Source organism: Xiphias gladius, chromosome 1, assembly GCF_016859285.1.
Source record: "Xiphias gladius isolate SHS-SW01 ecotype Sanya breed wild chromosome 1, ASM1685928v1, whole genome shotgun sequence".
NCBI lineage: Eukaryota > Metazoa > Chordata > Actinopteri > Istiophoriformes > Xiphiidae > Xiphias > Xiphias gladius.
This window is the reverse complement of record NC_053400.1, coordinates 11,379,894-11,406,716: the sequence shown is the minus strand read 5'-3', so window position 1 is coordinate 11,406,716 and position 26,823 is coordinate 11,379,894. Positions and strand designations below refer to the sequence as shown.

The 26,823-nt window shown below is 38.0% G+C and overlaps 2 protein-coding genes across 9 annotated transcripts in view; one reads left to right on the top strand and one right to left on the bottom strand.

The window, feature by feature from the left end:
• nptnb (neuroplastin b) overlaps positions 1–15,385 on the top strand; it is a 29,479-nt gene extending 14,094 nt beyond the window's left edge. For all 3 annotated transcript variants that reach the window (XM_040157962.1, XM_040157883.1, XM_040158040.1), the window contains 7 exons: positions 3,372–3,546; positions 4,666–4,760; positions 7,767–7,906; positions 8,798–9,071; positions 14,635–14,656; positions 14,764–14,837; positions 14,931–15,385. In XM_040157962.1, the coding sequence (XP_040013896.1) occupies positions 3,372–3,546; positions 4,666–4,760; positions 7,767–7,906; positions 8,798–9,071; positions 14,635–14,656; positions 14,764–14,824 (767 nt within the window). In that variant the 3' untranslated portion in view covers positions 14,825–14,837; positions 14,931–15,385. The remainder of the gene's footprint in view (positions 1–3,371; positions 3,547–4,665; positions 4,761–7,766; positions 7,907–8,797; positions 9,072–14,634; positions 14,657–14,763; positions 14,838–14,930) is intronic.
• A 270-nt stretch (positions 15,386–15,655) lies between these two features.
• rec114 (REC114 meiotic recombination protein) lies at positions 15,656–25,232 on the bottom strand. Of its 6 annotated transcripts, none has more exons than XM_040126933.1 (7): positions 25,074–25,232; positions 24,623–24,714; positions 22,052–22,141; positions 18,638–18,721; positions 18,074–18,247; positions 16,831–16,908; positions 15,656–16,568 (listed from the first exon to the last, which is right to left on the bottom strand). In XM_040126933.1, the coding sequence occupies exons 2-7, from the start codon at positions 24,704–24,706 to the stop codon at positions 16,404–16,406; spliced, it is 675 nt and encodes a 224-aa protein (XP_039982867.1). In that variant the 5' UTR covers positions 24,707–24,714; positions 25,074–25,232; the 3' UTR covers positions 15,656–16,403. The 6 variants fall into 6 exon arrangements, 5 of the variants coding, with proteins under 5 accessions (XP_039982867.1, XP_039982786.1, XP_039982703.1 ...); XM_040126852.1 differs by lacking the exon at positions 25,074–25,232 and having other exon boundaries at positions 15,656–16,064; positions 16,372–16,568; positions 24,623–24,778; XM_040126769.1 differs by lacking the exon at positions 25,074–25,232 and having other exon boundaries at positions 24,623–24,778.
• Positions 25,233–26,823: the final 1,591 nt, after the last annotated feature.

The window sequence follows — 26,823 nt, the reverse complement described above, 5'->3', positions numbered from 1 at the left end:
TAACTACTTATATTCTGTCATTACTGAGGAGTAAATGTTCTTTTCATATACATGTAATATCCAATTTATTACATGTATATAACAGGCTATACATAATAGCCAATTGACATGAGTGTATAGTTTGTAGCTGGGGAAACAGGCCTTAGTCTGATTGTCTGGTTTTGCTTAATTTAGTTTGTGAATGTGAATCGCTGTAAATCAGCATATATGCAGTATTTCATTCCCATTACAAAGCTTTTTAATTGTTATTCTATTTGGCATTTGGATTTTTAAGTAAATGCAATTTTAAATGTTGACCCCCCCCCAAAAAAAAATACAAAAACAAAAAACCCCCAAAAAACAACAACATGCATGCATGGAAAAAATCTACCGGGGATACATCTCTTGAACATGTGCTTTCTACGTGCACTTAAAATGATACTATAGCCAAATCTATCTTTTGAGTATGAAACTTAGCTGAAGCTTAGCTTAGCATAAATTGTGGAAAACGGGGAAACTGCTAGCCTAGCTTTGACCAATTTAAATAAACAGCACATTTAAAGCTCAATATTTAAAGTGTTATGTCTTGTTTGTTAAATCCGTACAAAAAACAAAGTATAAAAACGGCAAGTTGTGGTTTTACAGGGGGTTGTTCTGGGGGCAGTGATCTCCTAAAGCCAGCCTAGTTGTTTTCCCCTGTTTCCAGTCCTTATGCTAAGCTAAGATGCTACGCTACTGGCTGTAACTTCATATTTAGTGCACAGACTTAAGAGTGGTATTGATCTTCTAATCTAACTCCATGCCAGAAAACGAATAAGTGTATTTCCCTAAACCTCGCACTATTGCTTTGACAAAGAACAGCATCTGTCGTCAGCCTTAATTTATGGCAGTTACAATTAATTGCAATGGTGACAAGTTTTCATGCCGGAAGAAACATCAAAATGTCTGTAGAGACTTCTCTAAACACTCCTCCATCACAGTTGATTGTTAAGCCAAAATATGGTTAAACTGCTTCTGTGTCATACCTCCCTTTCCACACCCTTCTTGAATCTCTAGACGTTCACATGGATGTAGTCTGTTCAGCTCTATATCGGTGAAATGGCTGTTTGGAATGTAACTCAACATGCAAATGGACAGAGAAGCAAATTATAAAAGTGGGTTATGGTGCAGGAGTGGTTTGAGGGGTTTCTGTGGAAGTTTCTCCATTTTTTTGAAAAACTTTTTACCTTTGGAATTCATCATGACCCACATGAATTCAAGCTGAACACAGCTGGTTTCTTCGTGAAAAAGCAACCCTCAGATCTTAATCAGCCACTTTTCAAGGGGTGAGTGTTTCATACTCAATTACATACAAGTAGATTTTGTATGTAGTATTGCTTTAATTAATTACATAAATCTCAGTGGATTTTGAGTACAGATATACTGTACACTTAAAAGCAAAGTAGCTATTTTAAAGTAAGCATGCTTGTGAGACTTTGCTTTTGAAAACAGTCATAATGGTATGTTAAGTTCTACTGTTAATGTATTGCAAAGTCACACAAATGTGTGCTGTTCTGAATCAGACAAAGGGATGTGTCGAAAATTGCATATCCTTATTAAGAATGAGTGGTTCAATCCATTTAGCTCAACCACGTGCTCAGGAGGCCCACTATTCTCTCTGTGCCAGCACAATTACTGGCACCGCTCTCTGGTGTGCACAGTATTGTAATGTGCTACAAATTCATGATTTGACGCCCGCCCTGCCTTTTACAATGACATAATGCTCCCCTAAATATAGACCTTGCCAAGTCGGTTACTATGTCTCAGCTATTTAGTTTCATTGATTTCATACATCTTGGCTAAATGTAACAGAGTTGAGGTTTACTCGACATCAAAACAAAACTGGTACTTTAGTAAACTACCAGATCATGTAAAGAAGGAAACGTATTTTGACTGATAATGCAAGAATTTAAACAAGTAACACCCCTCATCATGTCATATTTGTCAGTTAATTGGATATAGTATTAAACTAAATGCAGTATTGTATTAGAGTGCTAGAACAGCCTTTTATATTTTGCTCCATTCTGATATGGTGATACATTATCCAGCAGTTTCCACATTTTAAGTTATGACAAGGTGTCCTACAAACAACCTTCTGGTTAAATTGCCTGTGGACCACTGTGCCGTGTTTGCTAAATGTTAATTTATGTACCCCGTGTTGTGTGTGTATGCATGCCTCTAAGATACTATTAATAGTACATGCGGTTCTGCTTGGTGGGGGGAGAGAGAGATGCAAGGGGGGAGGGGAGAGATATCCTCTTAACTACTGAGTATACAGAATAGCAGGAAGAAGGTGCCGTGAATGCTAATAGATGTCACTTGACAGTCTCAGTTGCCCTTCTTTCCCCTCTCCACCCTTTTGCCTTGCTAGTGGCCTTGCAGCAGAAGCCAGTAGTAGGATTATGATGCTCCTCCTCCGTGCTCCTCCCCTCGGGGGCTCCATCGTTGCCATGGTTGGCCCGCCCTGGAGGAGGAGGTGGAGGAGGAGGAGGAGGGTGGAGGAGGCTCTCTGCTCACAACTCAAGGCAGAGCAAAGGGCGCCTCGAACTCAGATGATACCTCCTGCGCTCCTGAACGTCCTTGAGAAATGGACTCTGGTATTGTTTCGCAACCAGTGTGCTTAGCAATTTATAGGCTGAAGTTATTTAAGTAGTCATTCAGCAGTAATGTAAAATGCCAAAGGCCAGTTCAGTGTTTTATCAATCTTTAGCCTATTCAGATGACATTTACATGCAAGCTTAGGGTAAGGCATATTTAAGAGCCCATCCACTTTCCCTTATTACGATGAAATATAAACATTACTTCAGTTATCAGCCACAGTGTATCGTCTCTCTGTCACATATCCTCCTGGAGTCCGTGTGACTGTACAGTACATTAAGAGGATTCAGGAAATCATTTATAAATGCAGTGATCTGACCAAGAGAAAAGTGTGAGATAAATATAATCAATCAAATGATTATTTGATTAATCTTTTGTGTTTGTCTAAATATCAGGCGTTTTGCCAGCAGCTCCTCTTATAATCTTAATGTTGATGTATCCTTAATGTGTATTACTGTAGTTCATCAGCCAAATTAAGCATTCAGATGCTCTGCTTCAACTGAAAATAACACTTAATAATTTTTTTTTCACTCTAAAGATAAAAGGTTAACACAAGGCATCAAAGAAGTTTCATATACTTAATGTGTCTGTTGTTTATTTGTTGTGTGCACTTTTGTCTGCACTTCATGGACACCCTCCTACAAAGATCTTATATAAACAGCATACAGCCTATAGCTACTACAGCATGGGAGGAAGCATTAAAACAGCATTGAGCCCCAGTTCTGTGATAAGGTTTGACTGTCTCTGTCTTCCAGAACCAAAGATCAGTGCCTCTGATCAGACCATCCTGTCAGCGGACACCTCTAGCAAACCAGTTACGCTGCAGTGTAACCTCACCACTGCCCACACTCCCCACAAGGAAAGCTTCTGGATGAAGAATGGACAGGAGATCCCCAGTACACGGACAGAGCAGAGGAACACAGCATACAGGTGACAAACAGCTTCACCTCCGTGTAGTTTATTTTGAGAGAGAGGATAATCAGGATAATAACTGCTCCCAGCAATGGAAAGTGAATGATAATTCATCTACAATTTGACTGTTTTTTATGTAAAAGGAAAGTAGCTATGTTGGCAAAACAAACAAACAAACAAACAAACAAACAAACAAAACATTGCTGAGGTAATCTTGCATAGTAGTGTTTTGGTCTCAAACAGTGTAAGTCAGGAGGAGTGCTTGTCATAAACTGTTGGAGAACAGGCCCTTGCTAAGACAAAGACACTACACTGTTTTGCTTTAAGTTTGAAATGGAGGTGTTGCTCACATTTTCAGAAAGAGTAACTCAGGTTGGTTTTTTCTGCTTGGATAACTAACTGTTGGTACCTGCTTGAAAATGGGTCAGACCTCAGAGTTGAAGACATTTTCTTTTCTAAAATAAGCAGGCAGTGGGAATGTTTTGTGCATTTTCCATAGACATGGGAGAAACAACAACTCATCAAAGCTAGACTGTTTGTAAGATCAGTTTCAAGCAGTCACTGAGGCAATTAATAAGCACACATTTTAATACACTTTAAGTGAAAATGCTTTGCTAAAGAGTTGCACCTTGATCTTGTGTGTAGCAATGATTACGGCAATCATTGCCGTAAACCAGATATTGAACTGTACCTATGCATCTAACTAGAAAAACTCTATTACAGCCTAGAGTACCACCTAGTTGTTAGTTCCTGCTGTCACACAGTATAACCATTGGAGCACAAAGCAACTGTCACCCCCGTAGACTTACCAGAGACTCTCCCTGGACACAAGATAAGACCAATTGGTCACTTCCTTGTCACATTACATCAGTGATACTCTGAAGATTACAGCTAAAATGCCTGTGGTGCCCTTCCCTGCAGAACCCTGTGCCGCTGTTGTGTAATATAACAGTAAAACGCCAACATTTTGTCTCCCATGGCCTTGCAGCCCCGTGAAGCTTTCGCTACTGTAGTCCGAACAAATTACTGGAGTTAAACTGAAATTAGCTGACTTTTTTTACCTGATCACTTGTCAATGTAAGGGCGACTGGTAAATTAAAACGATGGAATAAGTTGGTGTGCTGTATTTTATTGCAGAATCACTAAACCACGGGCAGATGATTCTGGGGAATACATGTGTGTTTACACGTTTGACATGGCACCAAACGCAAATGCTACAATTGAAGTAAAAGGTAAGATTCCTCTGTGATATAGCAACAGCTGAACCTTTGTAACATGAATGACACAAATACCACTTCAAAAAATGATTTCCTCCATATTTTTACTCAAGTTCTGCGAAAGCCCTGTCCTTCATTCTAGCTCGCCACACGGCGACATGGTAATGTTGTCTGTGGTTTTCTGCTGAGAGATGGGGAGATAAAAGTGAACCACCTAAAGCTGTGCCAAGAGAGATGTTGTCGACAAAGATGTTTGAATGCGTCCAGTGCAGTGGTGATGACAGGGAGCAGTCCTGAGGCTGTTGCCACTCTTGGCTTTCACTGACAGGACAAACTAGCAAAATGGACAGGCACTGCACATGCTCAGCAAAACATGCAAACACTAGGCCCACAAGGAGGCATCTTTCAGAGCAGTTAAACTCTTTTAAAAACTGAATTAAACTGATGGTTTAATGTCTGTAAATTACCTTTTTTTTTTTTTTAATCTCGTTGAGCTAATAATGGTTAAACTAGAGAAAGTTAACTACAGTCTATGTAATGGCTAGAAAAGCTAACGAAAGAACTGCTGTGTTGGTTTCGTTCAAGCTGACAGTGAAGCCATCAACTTGAATAAGGAATCTTCTCTGAGAAAGGGCAAGTGAAACCCTGATCAAGAGAAGCTTGGCTGTCTGTAGTGCTTAAGCCAATTTGCTGTGGCATGGCTATGGTGCATACTGAGCATGCCCTGCCTCTCACTGCGTGGCTGTCTTAAAGCGCTGCCTGATTGCGTAACATGGGTGATGACCGTGTGTGTTCTGCTTTCACTGGATTGTGAGATGACGGGACTCATTGCCATTCAAACTGAAGTGTGCTAGCCATCACTAGACTGCAGGGCCTGTGATTGTTGAGGCTCGTTATCTGTCCCTTGGAGAAAAAGTCAGTGTTTTACCTAATGATGCATGATTTTATCCTCTAAACAGGCCTACATTTATACATTTAAATGACAATGTTTTGACGTTAAGAGTAGGAACCACTGCTGGATGTAAATAAAGCATCATTTCGTTAGTTCTTAAATGCTCTTGTGATTTTCTAGAGGTGTTGAGATCTTTTGTGACCCAGGTAGCAAGCCCACTGTTATGCTAGCCAGCTTTGCACTGTGCTTCTGGCAGCAGTTCACTGAGATCCCTCGCCTACAGTGTCCTTGGCACACTCATCCTTGCAGGACTCAGCTCGGAGGCAACAGATGGAGGGTTCTGTGATGTTGTAGGATTAAGGCTCTGAATCCTGTCCCAGCCATCTCGGTGGCAGGAGTGGAGTTCATTGTCTGTGATACTAAGCTTACGACATACATATTTGGTACCTCATATTTTTCTCAAATCTTGCTAAACGTTAAGCCCGTTTCTCCATGAAAATGTTTTAACATGGATACTAATAATTTCATAATTTCATAAAGAAATAAATTTGACTCTCCAAGATTATAGAATTTTAAACAAATTCTCAAAATCAAAAGATGTAGCTACTTAAACATAAAATGTGGAAAGCAATTAATGAAGGCTTCGATTTAATGGCTCTTTAACATCTGATGTCATCTTACTCTGCTTTTTTCTATTCTTTCTGACAGCCTTGACCTTGCTCCTCTTCACACGTCCCTCTCACAGTCATACGTCACTTTAGCACCGTGCGGCTCACACAGAGTAATAATCGCAGAAATCGCAGTCAGGAGTGTGAAATAGAGGTTTCGGCCTGTGTTAGCGCCGCTCTGAGGGCTGTGCCTGTGCTTTCAGTGGCTGACATAATACAGTCGGGATAAGGCACAAATGAGCTTGGCCACTCCCCTGCTCAGGGAGCACGTGTGCACCATAATTAGAGTGGGGTGATGTCACCAAAGAGCTCAGACCCCTCCTGCTCTCTACCCACGCGCAACTGAAAAACGCTCCCCCCCCCTAGGCCTTTCCCTTATCCCGCTTAATTACATGGAAGGAATTGTTGTAATTTTGAGCATTAGTGGAAAAGCAGGAACTGTTATCTTCCTGATGCTGTGCATAGTTAAATGGAGAATCTCTGTCTCACCTTTGGGAAAGACTCTGTTCTACTGATGGATCAGTTTGACTTGGCATCTGTTGCAGTGCTTGATGACATATGCCTGGATTTTTTTAAAATTCATAACCTTTGTGTTGCATTTTTATTATCAGTCCGTTCATTCATCAGAGCCACTTTATACCATTTTCCTTTGGCTTAGAATCTCTTTTGTGGAATTCACTGTGGAATTATTTTGAATGGGAACATCTGGAGGCTCTTGTATCATACTGATCTCCCTCTTCCATTACCTCGTTATGAATTGTACTGAAATCCTTTTATCTATCCCAGACAAAAAACAGACAAACAAACAACAGAATACATCTTTATTTTTACCAGTCATAACAAGGTTATTTTGCAAGCATTCAACAACTACAACTAAAAACAAAATCATTTGTGCGACATGTTAAAATGATGGAACTATACTAGGAGGTACAATAGCAGATACCCATTTACCTTAGATGCAAGATGAATACCTCCATATCATGTTTTAGAGTTTTTAGAAAGAATGGTAAAATGTAACCCTATGAGTAGACTGTGGAGTGAATTAGAAAAGATGTTAGCCTAAACATGATACAACACAAATTCAGCAACCTCTGTCTGAGATACAGAATGATGCAGTGACACGACTTAACAAAGTAAATGATGCCCTGCGAATTATATGATTTATAAAAATATCTGAAAAGAGCCCACTAAGCTTCTTCTCGCCTGCAAGAGCCTGAAGCTATGAGGATTTCAAAGGAAACTGGGCTGCTTCAGTGAATCAGGCCTGCTATAAAGACTCTTAGTTTCCCTCCTCTCTCTTACATAGGCATCTGAATAACAGAAATTATTACCATAGCCAGAGCAGGCAATCATGCTTTCCTTAGTCATGCCATCTGGTAGGAGTTAAAACGGCCCTTTGAATGTTTTGCTTCTGCCAACTCAGCTAATTATCGATTTTATTTATTTTTTTTACCTTTCCAGCAAAACCTGATATCACTGGCCACAAGCGAAGTGAAAATAAAAACGAGGGGGAAAATGCAATGCTCTACTGTAAGTCTGTTGGTTACCCACATCCCACCTGGACATGGCGTAAACTGGACGGAACATCCTACACGGCACATGTATGTACCATGTATTTATGTATATATGTACACAGTATACTGTATGTATATAAATATAAAAAATGAGAGACAGAAGAGAAACTGACAGATAGATAATTTTTAAAATTTTGCCCCTGCACCACCACAATATGACTTGAAACAAAGCCATCAAGATGTGATTGAAGTGTGGACTTTCAGCTTTAATCCAAGGGGTTTGAAGGAGATATGGCATTAACTGTTTAGGTCTAACAGCCATTTTTATACATAGTCCCTCAGTCTCAGAGGCTGAAAAGTAATTGGACAGTTCACTGACAGTTTCAGTTTCATGGCCAGGCTTGGTCTGTTTCCTTGTTATTTCATGACAAACTAAGCAGACGAATGGTCTGGAGCTGATTCCAAGTGTTCACTTTTGGTAGCTGTTCATGGGAACTCTCAACATGCGGTCATCTGGCCAGGTCAAGAACACTCTGGGGGAGGGAAGCATATCATTGTCAAAGTCTACAATCATTAGATGGTTTCATGAATTGACTGAAAAGGATTTTCATCCAACTATTAAAAATAATCCTTATATTTATAATTATGTTGCTTTGTCCAATTACTTTGAGCCTCTGAAAATTAGGGACCATGTATAAACGGTCAATGTGATATTTTTGTTAAACCCCTTGAATTAAAGATGAAAGTTGACACTTCAATCAATCTTGATGGCTTCGTTTCAGATCCATCGTGATGGTGTACAGAAGCAAAATTACGAAAATTGTTTCACCGTCCAAATACTTATGTACCTAACTGTATATTGGCATGGGTACAGTAGATAGACACAATAGAAGGCATGCTATATATCTACTCCAGATTAAGCCTTTCAAACATGTTATCAATGTTAAATAACTTTGAGAAATGGACATTGTGTTCCAGGACATTGACAACTCCACTGGACGCTTCTTCATCACTAACAGAGACAACTACACAGAGCTCAGCATATTAAACCTGGATATAACCACAGATCCTGGAATATACGAATGCAATGCCACTAACGTGATCGGAAACACTGCTGAGACCACTATACTACGGGTGCGCAGCCATCTCGCACCGCTTTGGCCTTTCCTGGGTGTGCTCGCAGAGATTATAATCTTGGTAGTCATCATCGTTGTGTACGAGAAACGCAAGAGGCCAGATGACATTATTGATGGTAAGACAGCTTCTTCTCTGTGACTAGCAGTACACACTGAATAACAAACTATCTAAGTAGATATTGCATTACTTATGTTCAAATTACAACATAGCAATTCGAAACCCTGAGACATTCAAATGTTTTTGTCTGGTGTCTGATCTTTGCTATAAAAGCAATGCAATATTTAAAAACACATTACCTACGTACTGTATGTACCACCACCTGACACTTGGTCTAAGAGGTAAAGTTTTAATGATGATAAATCAGTAAAGGTTTTGCTTTGAAGTGTCAGGTAAGACAGTTCGGCAAGCACAGAAATGACCCACTAACTGCCTTCCCAATGGGCCAATGGCTGGAAGGTCAAATGTCATCTACAGAGGATAGTATCAGATGTTCAGCTACAGGCATGTTCACAGATGCAAGTAAAATTTTTAACCATCAGGTTGCATCAGTTCTCGGAGGAGATCTGCAGTGGCCAACTGACTATCAAAGGACTTGCCTCCTCACCTCTTGACTCGTGTGGTGAAAGGAGAGAGGGAGGACATTGTCCTTGCAAATGTGACCTTAATAGATGCACACTAGGCAAACAACAGGGGCCCCACAGCTAACCTTTCCAAGAGTTGGCTATTTCTGTGCGGTCTAATGGCAATGGTAACGGCACATTTGTTTTCATGTTGGTAGCAGAATAAGAGTGTTCATAAACATGTGGGGTTCTCAGCCTGTAGCTGTAAAACATGTCAGTCCCAATATATAACTTAATTGGTTACTATTCTTTTCCCCTTCCCCCTTCTTTCCAAATGGCAACATAATCTAAATGGGTGGTAAGTGAGAGATCCTGCATGGTTTCAGAGATTTTTTTTTCTTTCTGTCAACTTTTATGTTTTTACGAGCCTACAGTCCATCCAAAAACATTCCAATCTTTGCTTTGATATTTCTGAGATGTTAGCACAGGAAATTAAGTTTATTTTTAGACTAGTTACAATAAAATGAAAACTTGTCTCCATTCATTCCCATTTCCATTAGGTCGAACCCATAAAGAGTCACGTTTCCACAGGTGGTGGTCAAATGTCTTGATGGATGTCGGATTTTGTATATTTACGAAGAGCCATCATACTTAGTGATATTGAAAGCCCAATAAGCCCAGTTTTTTAACCATGTAGTATAAATTACAACAATGTCTAGATAAATTGTTTGATTTTGAATTATACATAAATTAAATAAGCATTTTGTCTCTTTCTCAACTGATCCAAAATAAAAATGCAGACCTGTACAAGTATGCCAGCAGTCGTAATGTCATAGCCAAAGCTAATGCTGTGAATGAAAGAAGTGAAATGAGAGATAGAAAGCAAAAAACAATTCAAGGCCAAACCAGATCAAACCCTTAGGCTTAAGTGCTGTAGATAAGGTTATTTACTTTGACTGTTACAAAAATTTTAGCAAACATACGGCCAATGAACATTCCCTAATATTAAATATGACTTTTACGTATTCAAATCCAAACCAACCACAATGGCTTGATTCAGTTTCACAGTTATCTGTGCAACTGTGGCCTCTGCCTGCAATAACATTCCTTTACTGATATAAAATTTAATAATATTAATATGTGAGATTCTAATTTATGAAAAATTCAGTAAAATCAATAGATAAATGCAAAAATAATTAGAAGAAACTATGTAAATTAATAGAGAAATAAAGAAATATAAATAATAGCACTTAAAGTATGTTTATTAACATTTATTTGTTTGTTTTTCTTTATCCATGTGGTATTGAGGAGGTGTGAGTTTGACATTTATGCACAGTTACCAACCCCTGACTACGTTTGTAACCTCAGCCTGCCACTAGACGCAGTCAGTGGAACCTTTTGACTTTGCTCAAAAGCTAACGGTGCTACGTTCTTTTTATGATCACTTTAACATGGCCGTGGCACGGTGGGTGAAATAGGTTGCTGTGCTGCCGGCACTGGCCAGGGCACTCTTATGAACAAAGAAGTACAGGGGTAAAACAATGTTTAATGCACTCATTTCTCATTTTGTTGACTCCCTTTAGAATATGCAAGACGCACGATCAACATTTCCAAGCATTTCACGGTACTGCCTCAAACAAACTGAGCTTATTGGACCCTTTTTTGGTCTGAATAACTCGAGCAAACACACTGTAGATGGGCAGGTAGACCCATATAGCCGAGCAATATCAAGGCTTTAAACCACCCATAACACTTTTTTTTTTATACTTAAATGTCTGCCTCACATGATCCCCCTCATTTTTTAATCTAATCTACAGAATAAAAAACAATGTACTCTATTCAGGCCAGTACAGTTGTAGTATTCAGAGCTACTAAAACCTTCAAAGGCTCCTAGTCTGGTGGCCAGTTGAGGATACATGTAAGAATCTGCAGCCTGGGACTGAACATTATGCCTACATATCAAAACCACATCTAATGTGGACATAGAAATGAAAAAATAAACAGAGGAAGCAAAAACACAGAAATAAATATAAAACAGAAATTCATTTCTCTAATTCTGTGTCCATTTACTCATCCCTTTGCTCATTTTGTCAAAAATGTAGCACTCTGTGCATTTATTTTAATGTTTAATTAGCTTTAGTTTTGTCAAATCTAGTGCCCTAGATGCAAGTTCAGTCGTTACATTTAACAAGAAGTGGCCCAGTGCTTCAGGAGCAGGACATGATCACATGATAAGAATATGACGAGATGAAAATGTCTAGAAAGCCCAAAGGCACCGGCACTCACCAAAGGTCCTGTCTGACCTCTACTCATGGGGCTTCGCCTTCTTTTCATTTAGGAATAAAACATGGACACAATACAAATACAAAACCACAACAGTCTCCCCACTGATATGAATAACTCCTGCTGGGCAACAGTTGTAACACCAAACTGTAATACAGACTAAGCAAATAAAGCTTCAGGGTACATCCTGCTTTTTGTTTACTCGGTTCAAAAAAAAAAAAGATTTACTCAGCCTTTAGTTAAGGAATATTAGATAAACCTGTCTTATATTTCAGTGTCTCTTACTGTTTTTCAGATGTGATGCTGTTTTTCTCTGCTATTTTCTTCCTGTTTACTCCACATTTACTTTAGCTTGGCTTGAGGAAATCCCTCAGTATAGGTTAGTGTGAGAGGCTAAAACTGTATCACGCACTTAATGGGGTCCAAAATAGTGTTTCTTTATACCCCACAATCCACGTATTAACCATTTAATGAGTATAAACATCAGGTACCACTATATAATATTAAAAAGTTTTGCTGTAACTGTAAATATCAGTTTAAAATAGCAATCAGAACACATCTCTTAAAGTTATTAGGTACTAAACATTATTTAATGTAAAATTTATTTCATTACCAAACCAATGAGACACTATGATGGTTACACCTTCAGTATAATCATCTGTCATCTATATCTATTTATAATCTATAATTGACATATATAAATTCTATTTTTTGAATACAGATTACATTAGTTAACCAAAAATATTACATGTTACATAATGTGTAACATTATTTGTTTGTGACCTGTTAAAATAGTTAATTACTTGATAATTAGAAGAAGAAAAACAAACAAAAATGCTTTATTACACTGCTTGCTAAAAATACATGCACTCACACACATACATAAACCACACTGCTCAAGTACGCTCTGTGCATGGCCTCTAGTTTGGTTTCATCTACCGGAAAAATGAAGCGATTAAGGTGGATTATATTCGCCATGTTTATACCATTCAGATCAGAAATGAGGACTCCCTGCTCACGATGCACAGCCTCTCTAAAATCTCCTTTTAGCATCCCGTATTCCCGGAGGCTTTGGCCCCTGTCTGCGTGCATTATGAATTCTGGTCTCTTGATGGCTTAGCCATGTTTGAACACTTTTATACCCCACGGCCAAGGGCTCTGAGGCAGAGGCTGACATTTGTACCATTTTTAAAAACCAGTGGCTAAAATTACAGATTTTACTGTGTGATTATTTGCTAAATAACGTCTCACTTTATGTAATAAGATAAACTTAAGCTAAAAAAAACTTGCAACCAAAAACTGTATTTTTTGAAGTTACATAAAAAAAACTTGCTATAACTATTGCAATCAGACTCGATGCACTACAGGGATTATTATTCAACTATCAAGCTCACGCAGTAAAAATCTGTTATTTGTTATGTGCTTGTATTATAGTAAACATTTCTTTTGTGGTGATTACATGAGGCGTGAAAACGGTGGGATATGCCGACAGACGTTCCTCCTCCAAATGATCACAGAACCATGTTTTTTGTCTAACATTATAACTGCCATAATCTGCTCCACATTAACGCCATGGAATGCTGCTAATGCCGCTTATCTCAAGACTTACAACTGCATGGAAAATATCTCACTGTGACTGGTTACTTACCTGTAGACACATTTTCATCTGTATGCCAAACACAAACCACCTTGTCAACCCAAAGGCATTGGGTTTTCAAACTGACTTGTCCCTCAGTGCAACAATTTTCACTCTTATTCCCCAGTTCCTCTTCCTGTAGTGTTTCTTACTGTGACAGTGTAATGTATGTTATTTAATGCACTGCTTTATGGTGAGAAAGAGTGACAGTTGTATACGTTTGTCCCACTGAGAAAATTATTATTTAAAAATGTGGATTTTCATTAATCTGTCGATAATCGGAGTGGCCTTTAATATTAACCACGGTGCACTGAAGGGAATTGATATAACCTCTAGATGCCGAGAGAAACCTTTGAAGAGATCCATGTTTTTATGCCAAGTCAGATATAATATCACACCTATTTACCAGGCCCTTTCAAAATCACTTTCAAATTTCTTAGGATAATTAAAAGATGGCTTTAAGTGAGCCATCTGTAACCCTCCTACACATATGCTCAGTCTGAAATAAACAGGACACCTATGAGCTTCAGATGGCATATGAGGTTAACAGTGCTTGGTGATAAAGCTGCGGTTGTTTACGAGATCCTAACACAGTTTTTCCACATTGAAGCGCTACCACTACAAATATATTACTGCTGACCATTTCCCCAAGCATACAGTTATACTGTATATCTTTTTCTGAAAGAGTTTCTACTACCTCCCAAGCAGCCCACAAACCTTTAATGCAAGAAGCTACTAGATTCACACTCGTGTGTTTGCAAAGTGTTTTCCCTCTGAGTCTGTTTATCAGACCCAAAGCTTGTGCATACAAAGCTGTTCAGCAGCCAACTCCTATGTCTCTGATGTCAGAACTTCCCACCAGTGCTCAACTCCGCCACACCAATATTCCAGTATTTCAAGGCAATCTGTGCTTTCGGCTGCGTTATCATACCGTATTCATGTTGACTGTTTGAAGGAAATGGTAACCTATCTCTAACAATTTCCAGGTTTCTGAAAGTAAATTTTTGCACCATAGTGAAGCTATAGTAAACTAATAGCTGCCTGGGAAAAAGGATAAACTCTGAAAACTGTCAGCAAAGTACCTACAGTATTGTTGGCGGTAAAGGCACTGAAACATACACACAAGTATTTTCCTTTATCTTTATCTCATGTTTGACTTTTGTGTTCTGTTTTTGTCTGGTTCTATTCTCATGTCATAGATGATGAACCAGTTGGACCAATGTAAGTAAATAAATATTCTTATTGCTATATGTATAATTCACACTGTGTACTCTAATTTGAATTGCTATTACCTTTAGGTCACTAAATCATAACTGCTTCTATCCTAGGAAAACAAATTCAACAAACAACCACAAGGACAAAAACATTCGCCAGAGGAATACAAAATAAGCAATTTACTCAAGTAAGAAAGTGTTGTAGAGGACAGGGGCTAAATATAGAACTGGCTGTGAGGATTAGCCATAGTTACACCTTCTCTTGATTTTTCTCTTCGCAGGTGAGATGGCTAAACTGCATTTTTTTGACAACATGAAGGTATCAGCGGTGGAAAGAGCTCCGAGCAGTTTTGGAAAAAGCATATCTTGTCTCATTTTATGAGAAACAATATCAGCATAACACTGGCAACAAAAAGAACATAATGGCTGACTTAAGCATGCCTTATTCAGTCTTAAATGGAGATTTCAGGATGACGAATAATGACTAAATCCACCACAAAGGTGTACACATTTTTAATGTGCTGTTGATGTCTCCTTTATTAATTTTATCATGTCCTCAAATGAGGTGATCCCTTTTGTATTACATATCATGTACAATGCATGCAAGATAATTACGCAATAGGATACTCAGAATAGACATTTTCTGTTGTTATCCCTCGTGTGGCTTTTTTTGCATCCAAAATGACCTATGTTTTTTATGGAGTCACCCTTATATATATATATATATATATATATATATATATATATATATATATATATATCACACACACACACACACACATATATATATACATATAGATACGTGTGTGTATATATATGTATATATACATATATACGCACACACACATACATATAGATGTGTCTGATTACACATATAAATTGTTAGTTTTATTCTTAAAGATTTGTACAGCATATCATAGTCTATGTTTGATTTTGTGACAAGAAGTCCACTTTTAACCGAACTTTTATTGTGAAGCAAGGGCTTCACTGACTCGCAGTATTGAAATTTAATTAAGATTGATTACAGAAAATGACTACTGTGTGTTTAACTATCTAAACTAAAATGATAATGTGTATTGTTTTTATTTTCTTTCCAGAGTAACTTAGGTGTCTTGTATACGTTGAAGTATGAGTGTTCAAATGATAGGAAATCTGTAAAAAAATATTTTTTTTATATTTCCCAATTTCATGAATTGATTTTTATTTTTTATTTTTTTCTCTTTAACTGTATAGCATGGCTATAATCCTATGCAATATGTATTCTTAAATAGATATACGGAGGGCAGTTTGTTTTACTCAGTGAAGCTTTAATATTGTGGGATCACTTGGAAGCTGGCATAGCAAAATTCACTGCTGTAGCTGCATGACTCCTCTTTCAATACAATGTATCCGTGTGTGTTGCGGTGGGAATGGACCTGCATTAAGGTGGGAACAGAGGGACCAGAGTATATAGCCACGATCAAACATAAGAGGGCGATCAATATTTTTTTTTTCTGAATAAAAAGTTTAAAAAATGAATCCAGATTTTTTTTTTTCAAGTTCTTCCTCTAACCACCTAACTTCAATATAACTGAAAACATGCTCTTTGGGCCATATGCCAAGACAACTAATATGTAACAGCATTTTCAACAACATCGGCAGCACAACAAGAAACACTCCACCCACCCCCCCTAGGTCCTGCCTACACAAACTGCATTAGAAAAAAAAACACATTGCACGGACTTGACCCATTTGCCTTTAGCTGTTAAAATTCTTCACTCTTGAAGCAGTTTCCTCAGCTCTCCCTCCACCTTCTCCACAAATGCATGAAAGCTCGGATCCAGCAAACAAACACGAAGGATGGGCTCCAAGTCAGCTTGTGCCAAAGAACCGTGGTGATATACTGGAGGCAGGGTCACAGCGGTCTCTCCCAGGAAGTGCTGTGCAGGGTCCAAAGAATATTTCAGTGAGTCAAAAAGGAAAAAACAGTTAATGGCAGTGAGCCTATGTTAGCATTCATAATTTACAGTAAGAAAGTAAATTTACTAAGCAGCCTACACCTCAGTAAGAATCAATGAAAACATTTTGTTAATCATAACACAAACTTACAATTAATATGTTGCACAGTGGCTGCGTAATTTTAGCGGTTGTTAGCTCTTGATAACCCGCTGTTTACGTCCTCTCACTTTTAACAGTCAATACCTGTGCGAGATGCTTGATGGACATTGATCCTTGGACAACCTCAGGCTCAACTCCCAAAGCCTTTCCCTGCCAAGTTTCCTGACACAAAGGTGACACACAAAAGAGGAAAAAAAAAAAAAAGATTTGACGAAACACGGCGTGACACCGCAGGGTTAAGAGGCCAATCAATGGCTTCATTACTAATTGAAAGATATCCACCCCTCAAAGCCCTTTTATCTTCACTGTGAACTCCTTCAGTGAGTCTGTTTGTTAAAGGTCAAATTCAACCCCATGGCAGAGTCCATTCCTTTCTCTGTCCTTCGTTTTAAATGTTGTGAAACCCAGAAGAGCTGGATCTAAGTTTTACTCAGAATCCAGGTTGTAATTAACCATAAGCTCTTGAGTGTTTTAAAGTTTGTAAGTAAATAAAAGGCAAGTACTGACATGAGGTGCCAACAATCTCATCCCTGTGTCATTAGTAGAGTGTATATTTTAGCTAAATGCTTTGATGACATGTTTTTTTTTTTTTTTTGGTTGTTGTTGTTGTTGGTTTTAATCTTTTGGACAAAAATGTTTGTTTTCATTATCAACAATTTGACTGTTAAAGGCAATATTAAGAACTATTTTCTTCAGTGGCTTAAGGGGTATGCCACTTCGATGGTTGTATTCATGAATTAATTATATTATTGTTCTACATTCTTGTCTGTGCGTGTGTGTTTTGGGGTGGGACATACTGTATTCTACACCATAAATTGCATTGTGATTGGCCAACGATACATAATGTACAGTATACTGTCTATCTCACTCCACCTACCGCAGCTGTAGAGTCACGTCTAAGAATGAGACAGTATTGCAAATAGCACCATCTAGTGAGGATGATATGGCCACTGTTGATGAAGCTGACCGCAGCATTGTGTCACAATACTGTTAATTAAGCAGTGATTAATGACTGTATGGTAACTTCAACTATGGCAATTTACATTACACTGATACATTTTTTAAATTTACAAAATACTGTAAAATACATGGTTACATAGAGACGTGTCTCATTCCCACTCAAACAAGGACTATGACAGGGAGAAAAAAGCAGTAGCCCCTTGATACTGTGCAGCTTCAGTTCAGACTCTCAGCCTTAAGTTACCACCAATGTCATAGGCATATTTTGGGGATTTCCATAGACAAAACATTTTTCCAGACATCTGATTTGCGCATCAGTGCTCATTACAATATAGAAATTTTATTTACTGAATTGAAAGGGTTCAACCTGTCTGACTGGTGCAGAGACTTCAGCGGGAGGCTGATTGTGGAGTGGTGGGGCATCATCCTGAGTGGTGACGGGCATGTACTCCGTCAATTTTTCCACAGCACTGGAACACTCCTTTACAGCATCTGCCCTGCTACTTCCGTCAAACTGCAACCTTATCACGCGGCTCTCTCCCTGCAGAAATCCACAAGTACATTCAATCTGTATCTGTCAACCTAATGAAAACATACTCTGGGTTGTATGTTACTTTCGGGAAATCATAATCTTGTTAAGATAAAAAACGGTTTGGTTTACAAGGAGGTAAGTCATGCCTGAACAGTACATTTAACAGCAAACTATGTGAGTGATAATTTCACTATGGGGAGACTGCTCGCCAGTATAGCCTCTGGATGAACTTTATAAAAAACCTAAAGATCCAAACCTTGAGTATTATTAGTTTTCCTGTCTAATTTGTTATAGTGTAATAAATATGAGGATCTCGATCTTGCCATGGAATTAACTTATTAGGACAGAACTTGAGAAGCTACTACCCACCGTGGGACTGCAATGCATCTCACGACTCACCTGCACAGTAAATCGAAACATCAGGTTATCAGATTTCTGGTGTACTTTGAGGGAGCCTGAGCCACAGAGCAGCGGGATTGTATCCTGAAAAAAGACAAAATAATAAATGTCTTCAGCAGCCAGGACAGGGAACTATTTTATCTATAGGCTACGTTAATGGATGGATAACATATATCCATTATATATAACAAATATCCTCTTTTGTACTGCACCAAGTTAAATCAGCCTGATTTCCACTCATTCACTCATAAAAACTACTGGATGAAATTTAAGGACAAAAGAAAGTATTATAGTTATATCAACATGCCTGGAAAAAAATAATTACCTAGAACTGCCTGCAGGGGTCTCTATTTACTCAGTAACCTCTGAACCTCAGCCTTGAGGCTTACAAGCTCTTTCACATGATTAAAAAAGCAGATGTATGCAACAATAGCCAAATGTTGTGACCTATTTTGTTACATGTGCTTTATAAATGAACTTGTTTTGACTTTAAGATTATCGTTGTAGGTATATCAGCTGAGTTTTCTTGGGAACAATGTCACTGCACCAGGGAGTACATTCTCTACCCCTTGTGGCACCATCACTCATGATATATTTTTTGGAACTGATAGCACTATCATCCTTAGTAATTAAAGGGGGACACATCTCAATCAAGTATCTCTGGCTGCTGTGCAAAAAAAGAAAATGAAAAAAACAACAACTATTAATAAATAAATATATACATAAATATTTAATTAAGAGAGGCTTGTGATTTTTGTGGATAAGCTTTTTTCTGTGGGATATTCAAATGCTTTATTATGTACAACTTAGGAAATAATGTTCTTGGGAATGAATCTGTATTAAAATTCAAACTTAGGTGACCTCCTGTACTGTTTGCTAGAATACAAAACATATAGACAGATAACAAATTAAAGGATAACCTGAATAAATGATTGGAAAACATCATGAATATAAATACTTGCATACAGGGCTTGGTGAATACTTTGATAAGTTTGAAAATGATCATACATGTAACAGCATGAATCACATTTTATGGCCTTCTCAGTCACCAGATCTCAACCCCAATTAACATCTGTGAGGGATTTTGTATTGGCACATATTAGACAGCTTTCTCCACGACCATCATGAAAGCACCAATTGAGGGAATATTCTTAGGAAGAACAGTGTTCCATCCCTCAATAGCAGTTCCTGAGAAATTTATGCCAAGGTTTACTGGAGCTGTTCTAGTGGTTTGTGGTGGGGTTTTCCCTTAATTTGACACTTATACGCAGCGAGAATGAATGCAAGAGATTTTTAGCATTAAACATTACTGACTTTACTTTGTTGGGTGGTGTCTGTTAAGTCAAGAGTATCCATATTTTAAGAAGAGCACTAAAGCTCCTCAGCCACCCCAAGCTGACTTTCTCCACTACAGCAAATTTCAGCTATGTTCAAAGACAATTTCAAAAGTTTCCTTCAGAACTTATCATGTAGCTTACAGGCCTGAGCTCTCTGTACTGAAAGTTCCTGAGCATTCACTGCACCAAGCTATAATAGACTAGTTTATCATCCTTGGTGAAAGCTCTCTGCAGTCTGACCTGAATATCTGTCTGGCTCGACACCCTGGCACAGCAAGATAGCTGTGTCTCCTGCCAGAACTCCATTAATGAGACATTGAGGAGTCCCTCAAATTTCTTTTGTCTGCAGGGCAGGAAACTAACTTTTGATGTCTAAAGGCCACAATAACTAGTAACAACACCAAAATCATGTTCTAGTTTTTCTATTTTACATACCTAACCAGACTTCTACAGTGTAACATGCCTATAGATAGAGGGTTACCTGCAGAAAAGGTTGGGTTACCACACAGCGTTCACCATTATTTGTGGTGGTGACTTCAGTAGTTTCTTGCCCTGATTGTCCACAACTGTTATTGGCCTACTTGTGGAATTAAGATGTACATGCCACTCTGCTGTGTCAAGGTTGGCAACAAACCAGTGCACAAATAGGACAACCGATGTCAAGTCCATCTTCTATGAGGCATATAAAATGGAAATTAAATCCAGGCATGAAACTTCTTGCCCAACCTGACTACCAGATCAAAATCTGAAGCAAGGCTGAACTGTGTTTTAGCTTTTAGTGAGCCAAACTTTCCCCAATAATATCATTTAACTGATTTGTACCTGCAACCAAAAAGTTCTGAGGGGCATCTGGCTTGACTAACCAAAAAAATTCAGCCAAGCCCCATAAGATTTGAGCAGAAATGTCAAGCTCTTCAGCAGAATATTTCATATGGCCTTCATCAAAGCCTTTTATCTGGACAGCAGATTTCTGTTACTAGTTTACATCTCAGAAAATCTGCTGAGACAATGGTGTACTTTTTTTTTTTTTTTTAGCCATTTTGTGAAAGGTATTATTGGAAATGCTATTGCAAAGTAATTGCACTGATTTTACATAAACAATAACAGATTATTGTTCATTTCTTTATATTCATGGAGAATCCTTGATAAATAACCAAGCATAAAAATAAACACAGAAGCTACAATGTAGTGGTACATGATGCATATACACCCCTTCGAAGAGAGAGGCAGAGCGGTTATGTCTCATCCAGGAAAATCATTTTGGATTAGCATTACTAATAATTAATAGAAGTCATATTCAATGGTCTCTCCATATGGGGGAGGAAAACCAATAATAATTGTGACATACCACAAATTACCAGTGTCAGAGCATGACATTCGCAGCCGCAGCCTTGGAGGATTTCAAGCAATTCCCTCATAGCCACAATTTATTTTCTGAATTACAGAGATTCAAGTAAAGGTACACTGCAACACCATATGCAACAAAGTGTTTTATGCACCTACACCTGCTACAGTCAGGAGTGGAAATATCAGGGTCTTGTGAGCTGAAAGTCTGTATGTGAATATCAGAATGAACTTATGTACCCTGCAGAACGGCTCCACCAAATTTAAACTGAGGATTTCTATGTATTCATGAGACTGAGGTCTATCTTAAAGCAGACTATATTTTCATTTTTGTCATCATTTGAATAACCTTTGTACATGCAATTTTGCACCACAAGCTTTGCATATTTGAATTAATAATACAAATCTTTCAGGATACATACCACGTGGAAACCCTTAATCTAGGTTCATTTGAAAGACAGTAAGATTTTACAGTGAATTGGTAGAATTAGAATCGGCAATGATGTGGATCAAATGTGTGGTACTGAATCCCTGCACAACTTTCAGAAAGTTGTAAAGACACAAGCTAGTTAAAAGAATAGCCTTCTCACCATCAACAAGCACACCCATGAGGCTGGATCAAAACATACAATGTACCAGGATATGGAAAGTGAGTGCACATCATGAGGGACAATCGATGGAAACAAAACAAAAGAAAACAAAAACAGTCAATCTGGCCACATAGTCTTCTTACCAAACTTTCCTCTCCTTGCAATACCAGCAAATATCCAGATTCCACAATTGTAAGGAATATTTCAGGTTTACTGTCATTTGCCTCAAATACCTGGTGAAGAGAAGAGAATATTAAACAGGGCAAAGTTATAGTGAGTGATAAGTTTTCCTGATCATCTCATGATGGTTCTGTACATACATTTTAGAGGATGTCCGGTGTTCGGTCAAATGATGATGTGGGTAAGCTTTTCAAATAAAGGTAAATGAGGAAGTTCATATGCATTAGGTTTTAAGGTTTTCTATTCAATCAGATTTTGAGCACATGGTTTGACACCCTCATTTTTAAGGCACTGTGTGTTTATTAGATATTATTTTCATTATTATTGTTTTTTTTTTTTTTGAAAGTTTCACTAACCAATGTAGATCAGATACGCACTTTTTTTTCTTTTCATAAAACGAATCAGATAAAATCTTGTATTTCCATGCTCAGAAATCACTTTGAACTGTGTGACACCATGCAGTGTGTTAGGAGTCCTGTGTGTGGAGTGTAAATGCACCTAAACTCCATTTAAACGAGTATTTCGGGAATTTTGCCTATTATTGTAGTTCTACTCTCAGAGCTGTCTGTATAATGTAGGCAAATTTCAGTTTCACAGCCATCCATCCTTGTCTTCACACAAACCATGCAGCTCCAGCTTGCCACCTAGAGTCTGATGCAGTCAATGAAAGACAAAGCCACAATCCTAGCTACACGTCCTAAATGTGTTACGACACACAACAGCACGCCCAAATCTCCAAACTGTTTTCCCAGCTCACAACTGATATTTTGAAACTCAACACAGACAGAAAAGTATTAACTGTAAACGTTAGGACAACTGATTATGTGTGACATCAGCTGGCAATATAGACCTCCACAAGCCTTCCACATAGTAGAAGTCAAATTTTTTTTCAAACAGTATCGTCTTCTCTATACAAATATACATCAGTAGCTTTCCTCCTCAAACTCCCTTCAGATGTTAGTTAGTTAGTGCCCAAGGATTCCCAAAGCACATGCAGACGGATATAAAAGTCATCTATTCCTTTTCATACAGGCTTCTAATAGATGACCTACAGTAATATATGTTGAGCTCCAGAATCATCAGTATCAAGTATCATCTGATAACTATACTTCAACAGATATTTATCCCTTTCATATTATTTTGATTAAGCTATTATTGGATTTTCAATCTATTACTGCAGATCTGTTTTTGTGTCTTGAAGTGAACGTGAGTATTTTGTTTTCATATCAACAGTCATGAGTACCGTGAGTACCAAACCTGAATTTAAAACAGGGCTGGGGATCACTGAAGAACTGTTTTGCTTGAGAGTGAAGCTTCTAACAAGGGTCTTATCAGTCGACCTGAATTCTCTCTAACATCAACTGGTAAGGTACCAGCTTTGAATTCTTCCCAAATAAAAGCTGTATGCAGTAAAAGCTGCTTTTCTCATTTTCCTATCATTAACTGAGTATCTTTACATTTTGTGACTGTTGCTCAGGTGAAATATGCATTTTCAGGGCATCAATTTGAGCTCTAGTAACATTATAGGGACAGTTTTTTTTTTTTTTTTGACATTTCATACTCATTTATTGATTACTCAAGAAATACAGAAATAGACAGAGTAACCGTTACTTAAAATTATTTCTTAAATGTTCATCGAAATGGCAAAATCTTAAAACTTATGTTTGCTCATTTAACTTTTGTACTCAACCAGGGATAATTTGGGGTTGAAAAACGTATGTCTGATAACCAATTTTTTGCACCCCATCTAAGTGTGGTGATCTTGATCTCTATCAATACAATGTCAAGTATGTGTTCATTAGACTTTAGTGGACTTAGAATTTCAGTAGTCTTTCACATGATGCTTGGCCCAGCCTGTGTTAGTTTAAAGTATTACTACATTATAAGACAAGACAATAATAATAATAAAAAGAAACATCATTATATTATTGGGAAGTAGATACGATAATAAAACTTGTATTTTTTTTATGAATTTTACAAGAACATATGTCATTTTGGGAGACGATCTTTAGATTTACAGTGAAAAATAATTTCAATTTAGCGAAAGACCTAAAATCATTTTTATTGTGAAACATATGGAATATTTATTATTTTATTATAACTTTATCCCTATGGAGAGAAGAGCTTTAGAGTTTTATGAGTACGCCTTTAAAGTTGTGAAGCAGACTTCAGGAGTTTTGAAATAACCCCCGGAGGTTAATTATTCAGAGAAAAAAAGAAAAAAAGAAGAAAAAAACCCAAACTGTAGATTCGTGACCTGCGTTACATGAGAGGCACAAAGTGTCGTAGCTAGCTGGTGGGTCCGAAGTAAAAAGTACAACTAACAATATATGGAGTGAATTTGAATTCATTCACACACCAGTGATAACGAGCCAATACAACCTGCAACGATGGTATCTGTTAGCTAGGCCCGAGGCAGCTAATGTCCGACAATGCAACACTAAATAGAGACAACGTTAGCTTAATCAAGGACTAATCTTAACTGGCTAGCTAGCATAATACCGCTCAATAACTGTTAAGTAAACGCCATTTACCTTCCAAGGCTTCCCCCCTGTCGCTGCGGAGCTAGGGACGAAACGCCCATAGCGTTTTAGCCTCCACACCTGGCTTGCGGCCATTTGTCCGGCTAGGGGTGAGGACAGGGTGAGTGGGTTAGCTTGTCTGCGTGTTGGCGCGCACTGCGAGCACATTCCACTTTGACTGCTAAGATTGAATTCAGTATTTACCCGGCAACAGAGAGCTAGATAGATGGATTATCGTGTGGATAATCCAGTAAATAACCTTATGACTTCATATACACAAGTAGTTTTGTGCGATAGTGTGCATACAGCCTGTGTAAATACATTTGACGGTAGAGGCATATTATGCACGATATCTTGCATAATATATAAAGTATAATATCTAACAATGGTAAGAAAATTATGTTTTGTAGGAACAGTTTTCAAACATCACTCAGCTGCATGACAAAATCAAAGGTGAACTTACTAGCTTTTTGGAGCTTTCAGCATCACGTGGTCTTCTTCTTCAAATAGAGCTGGTTCGTGTCTCATCAAGTGTGGAACACATAATGACAGGAGATATGGATGGGAGATAGTAACCGGGGTCTCAGTTTAAGGATGGTCTTTGGCACCGGATGCTTGATTTTTCTCCGACCATCCACTGACACCTGGTTGGTGCCGTTGACCTATTCCCTGTTGATGCTGTGATCGGTTATGGTCTTCTTCCTCTCTGGTGGGTATACCAGAAAACATCTCAAGATGTTAGATAAGCTTGTGGTGTACCAGCAGAAATCTCAAAATAAAGCTGACTCATTTTGACCCTAAGACTCTGGTGAGATGTTCAAATGTTTTAATTATAGTGGCTGATTAATAATGGATGCATTTCATGTAGGTGTCACCAGTTTCAGGACTCTGACATTGTGAATGCTGGCTCAGTGACATGGTTCACAGAGACACATTCTTAGACTGGATTAATGCTTTTCCGGGCTACTTGTAGGCAAACGTGCACACTGGTCACACGGAAAAGTCTGCATGGCTGTTTCCTTTAGACTTGTATATGGCAGATGCTGAATCAAACAGTCAACTTGCTTGATGTGCAGGTACACACGTTGCACAGTTGAGATTTAGTAGGTGTGCGAGTCAGCTCCTCTGTGACCCAGAGTTACCCATAACAACCTCATCTGCATAGGTTTTGCAGAGATGTTTTTACGTGTATCTTATTGGGTTAATATTCCAACTGTTCATGTCCTGCTATACATGAAAATGTCTGCTGTGACTTGGTCAGCTATACATCATACTGGCCATACTACCTTGTTGGTAGCTAGCCAGTTTGTGCCTCTTATGTAATAATCATTTTTACATTTATCAACAATGATGATGTTCCAGCTAAGGTTTATATAAATATAAATCTTTAAAACCTCACAGGTTGTTTGATTACACTTAATGTTGTTTTGAAGACATTTCCAGATTCCCTAAAGAATCAAAGCAAAAAACATTCAATGGCCTACACAGAAAAGAAGATTTTTAACCTGATATCCAAGTTAGAAATCTTTTGCTCAGCCAAAAAAAGTGATATCAGGGACTGACAATCTCCTTGTATGACACATCACCAAAATTTAAGATTTTTATACTAGGTTAATTTCTCTATATTAATTAATATATTTATTTTTCATACTCTGTGTTCATATTTTTCTTGCTTTATACAAAACAAGCAACCAGCTGCCATCTGTGGTTGATTTTAAGAACTTTAGAAATGATCGAATATTTTTCATCCCAGCTGGATGGAGGATGCTTTGAATGTCTTCAAACAGCAGTTAGATAATGTCAAATGAATGATTTTTTTTTTTTAAAAGTTTAGTTTGCGTATATCTTTGAGAACAACATATGTGTCATTCTGTGACTCTAATGTAGCCATCAATGAAAAGTCTCAAATGTACAAACATGATTACACATAACTAGAAACATAGACTGGGGCTTGACAGAATAGCCTGCCTGATACTGGATTTTGTAGGCTGATACTGATATAGACATTTCTGAGTTTAAAATATCTGATAATGATATGTCAGGCAATGGGTTTTTTTTTTAACATGCAGTAAACAAAGTGGACAAAAAGTCTTGATACGGCTCGCTTGAGTGGGACAATTTACAATTTTACAATATAAAAAATAAATACAATACAGTTAGCTAAAACCTAGATTGGCATTTCTGTGCTTAAGTTTCTTGTTACTTACCAGCTG

Bases quoted from the DNA above. Each gene is read 5' to 3' on its own strand.
- rec114 (XM_040126769.1), bottom strand. From the start codon at position 24,778: ATGTGCTCGCAGTGCGCGCCAACACGCAGACAAGCTAACCCACTCACC. The intron at 18,722-22,051 runs GTAAGAAGACTA...GTCTTTTTTCAG, and splicing joins TGCAAGGAGAGGAAAGTTTG to GATACAATCCCGCTGCTCTG. The intron at 18,248-18,637 runs GTGAGTCGTGAG...GGATTTCTGCAG, and splicing joins TGTTTCGATTTACTGTGCAG to GGAGAGAGCCGCGTGATAAG.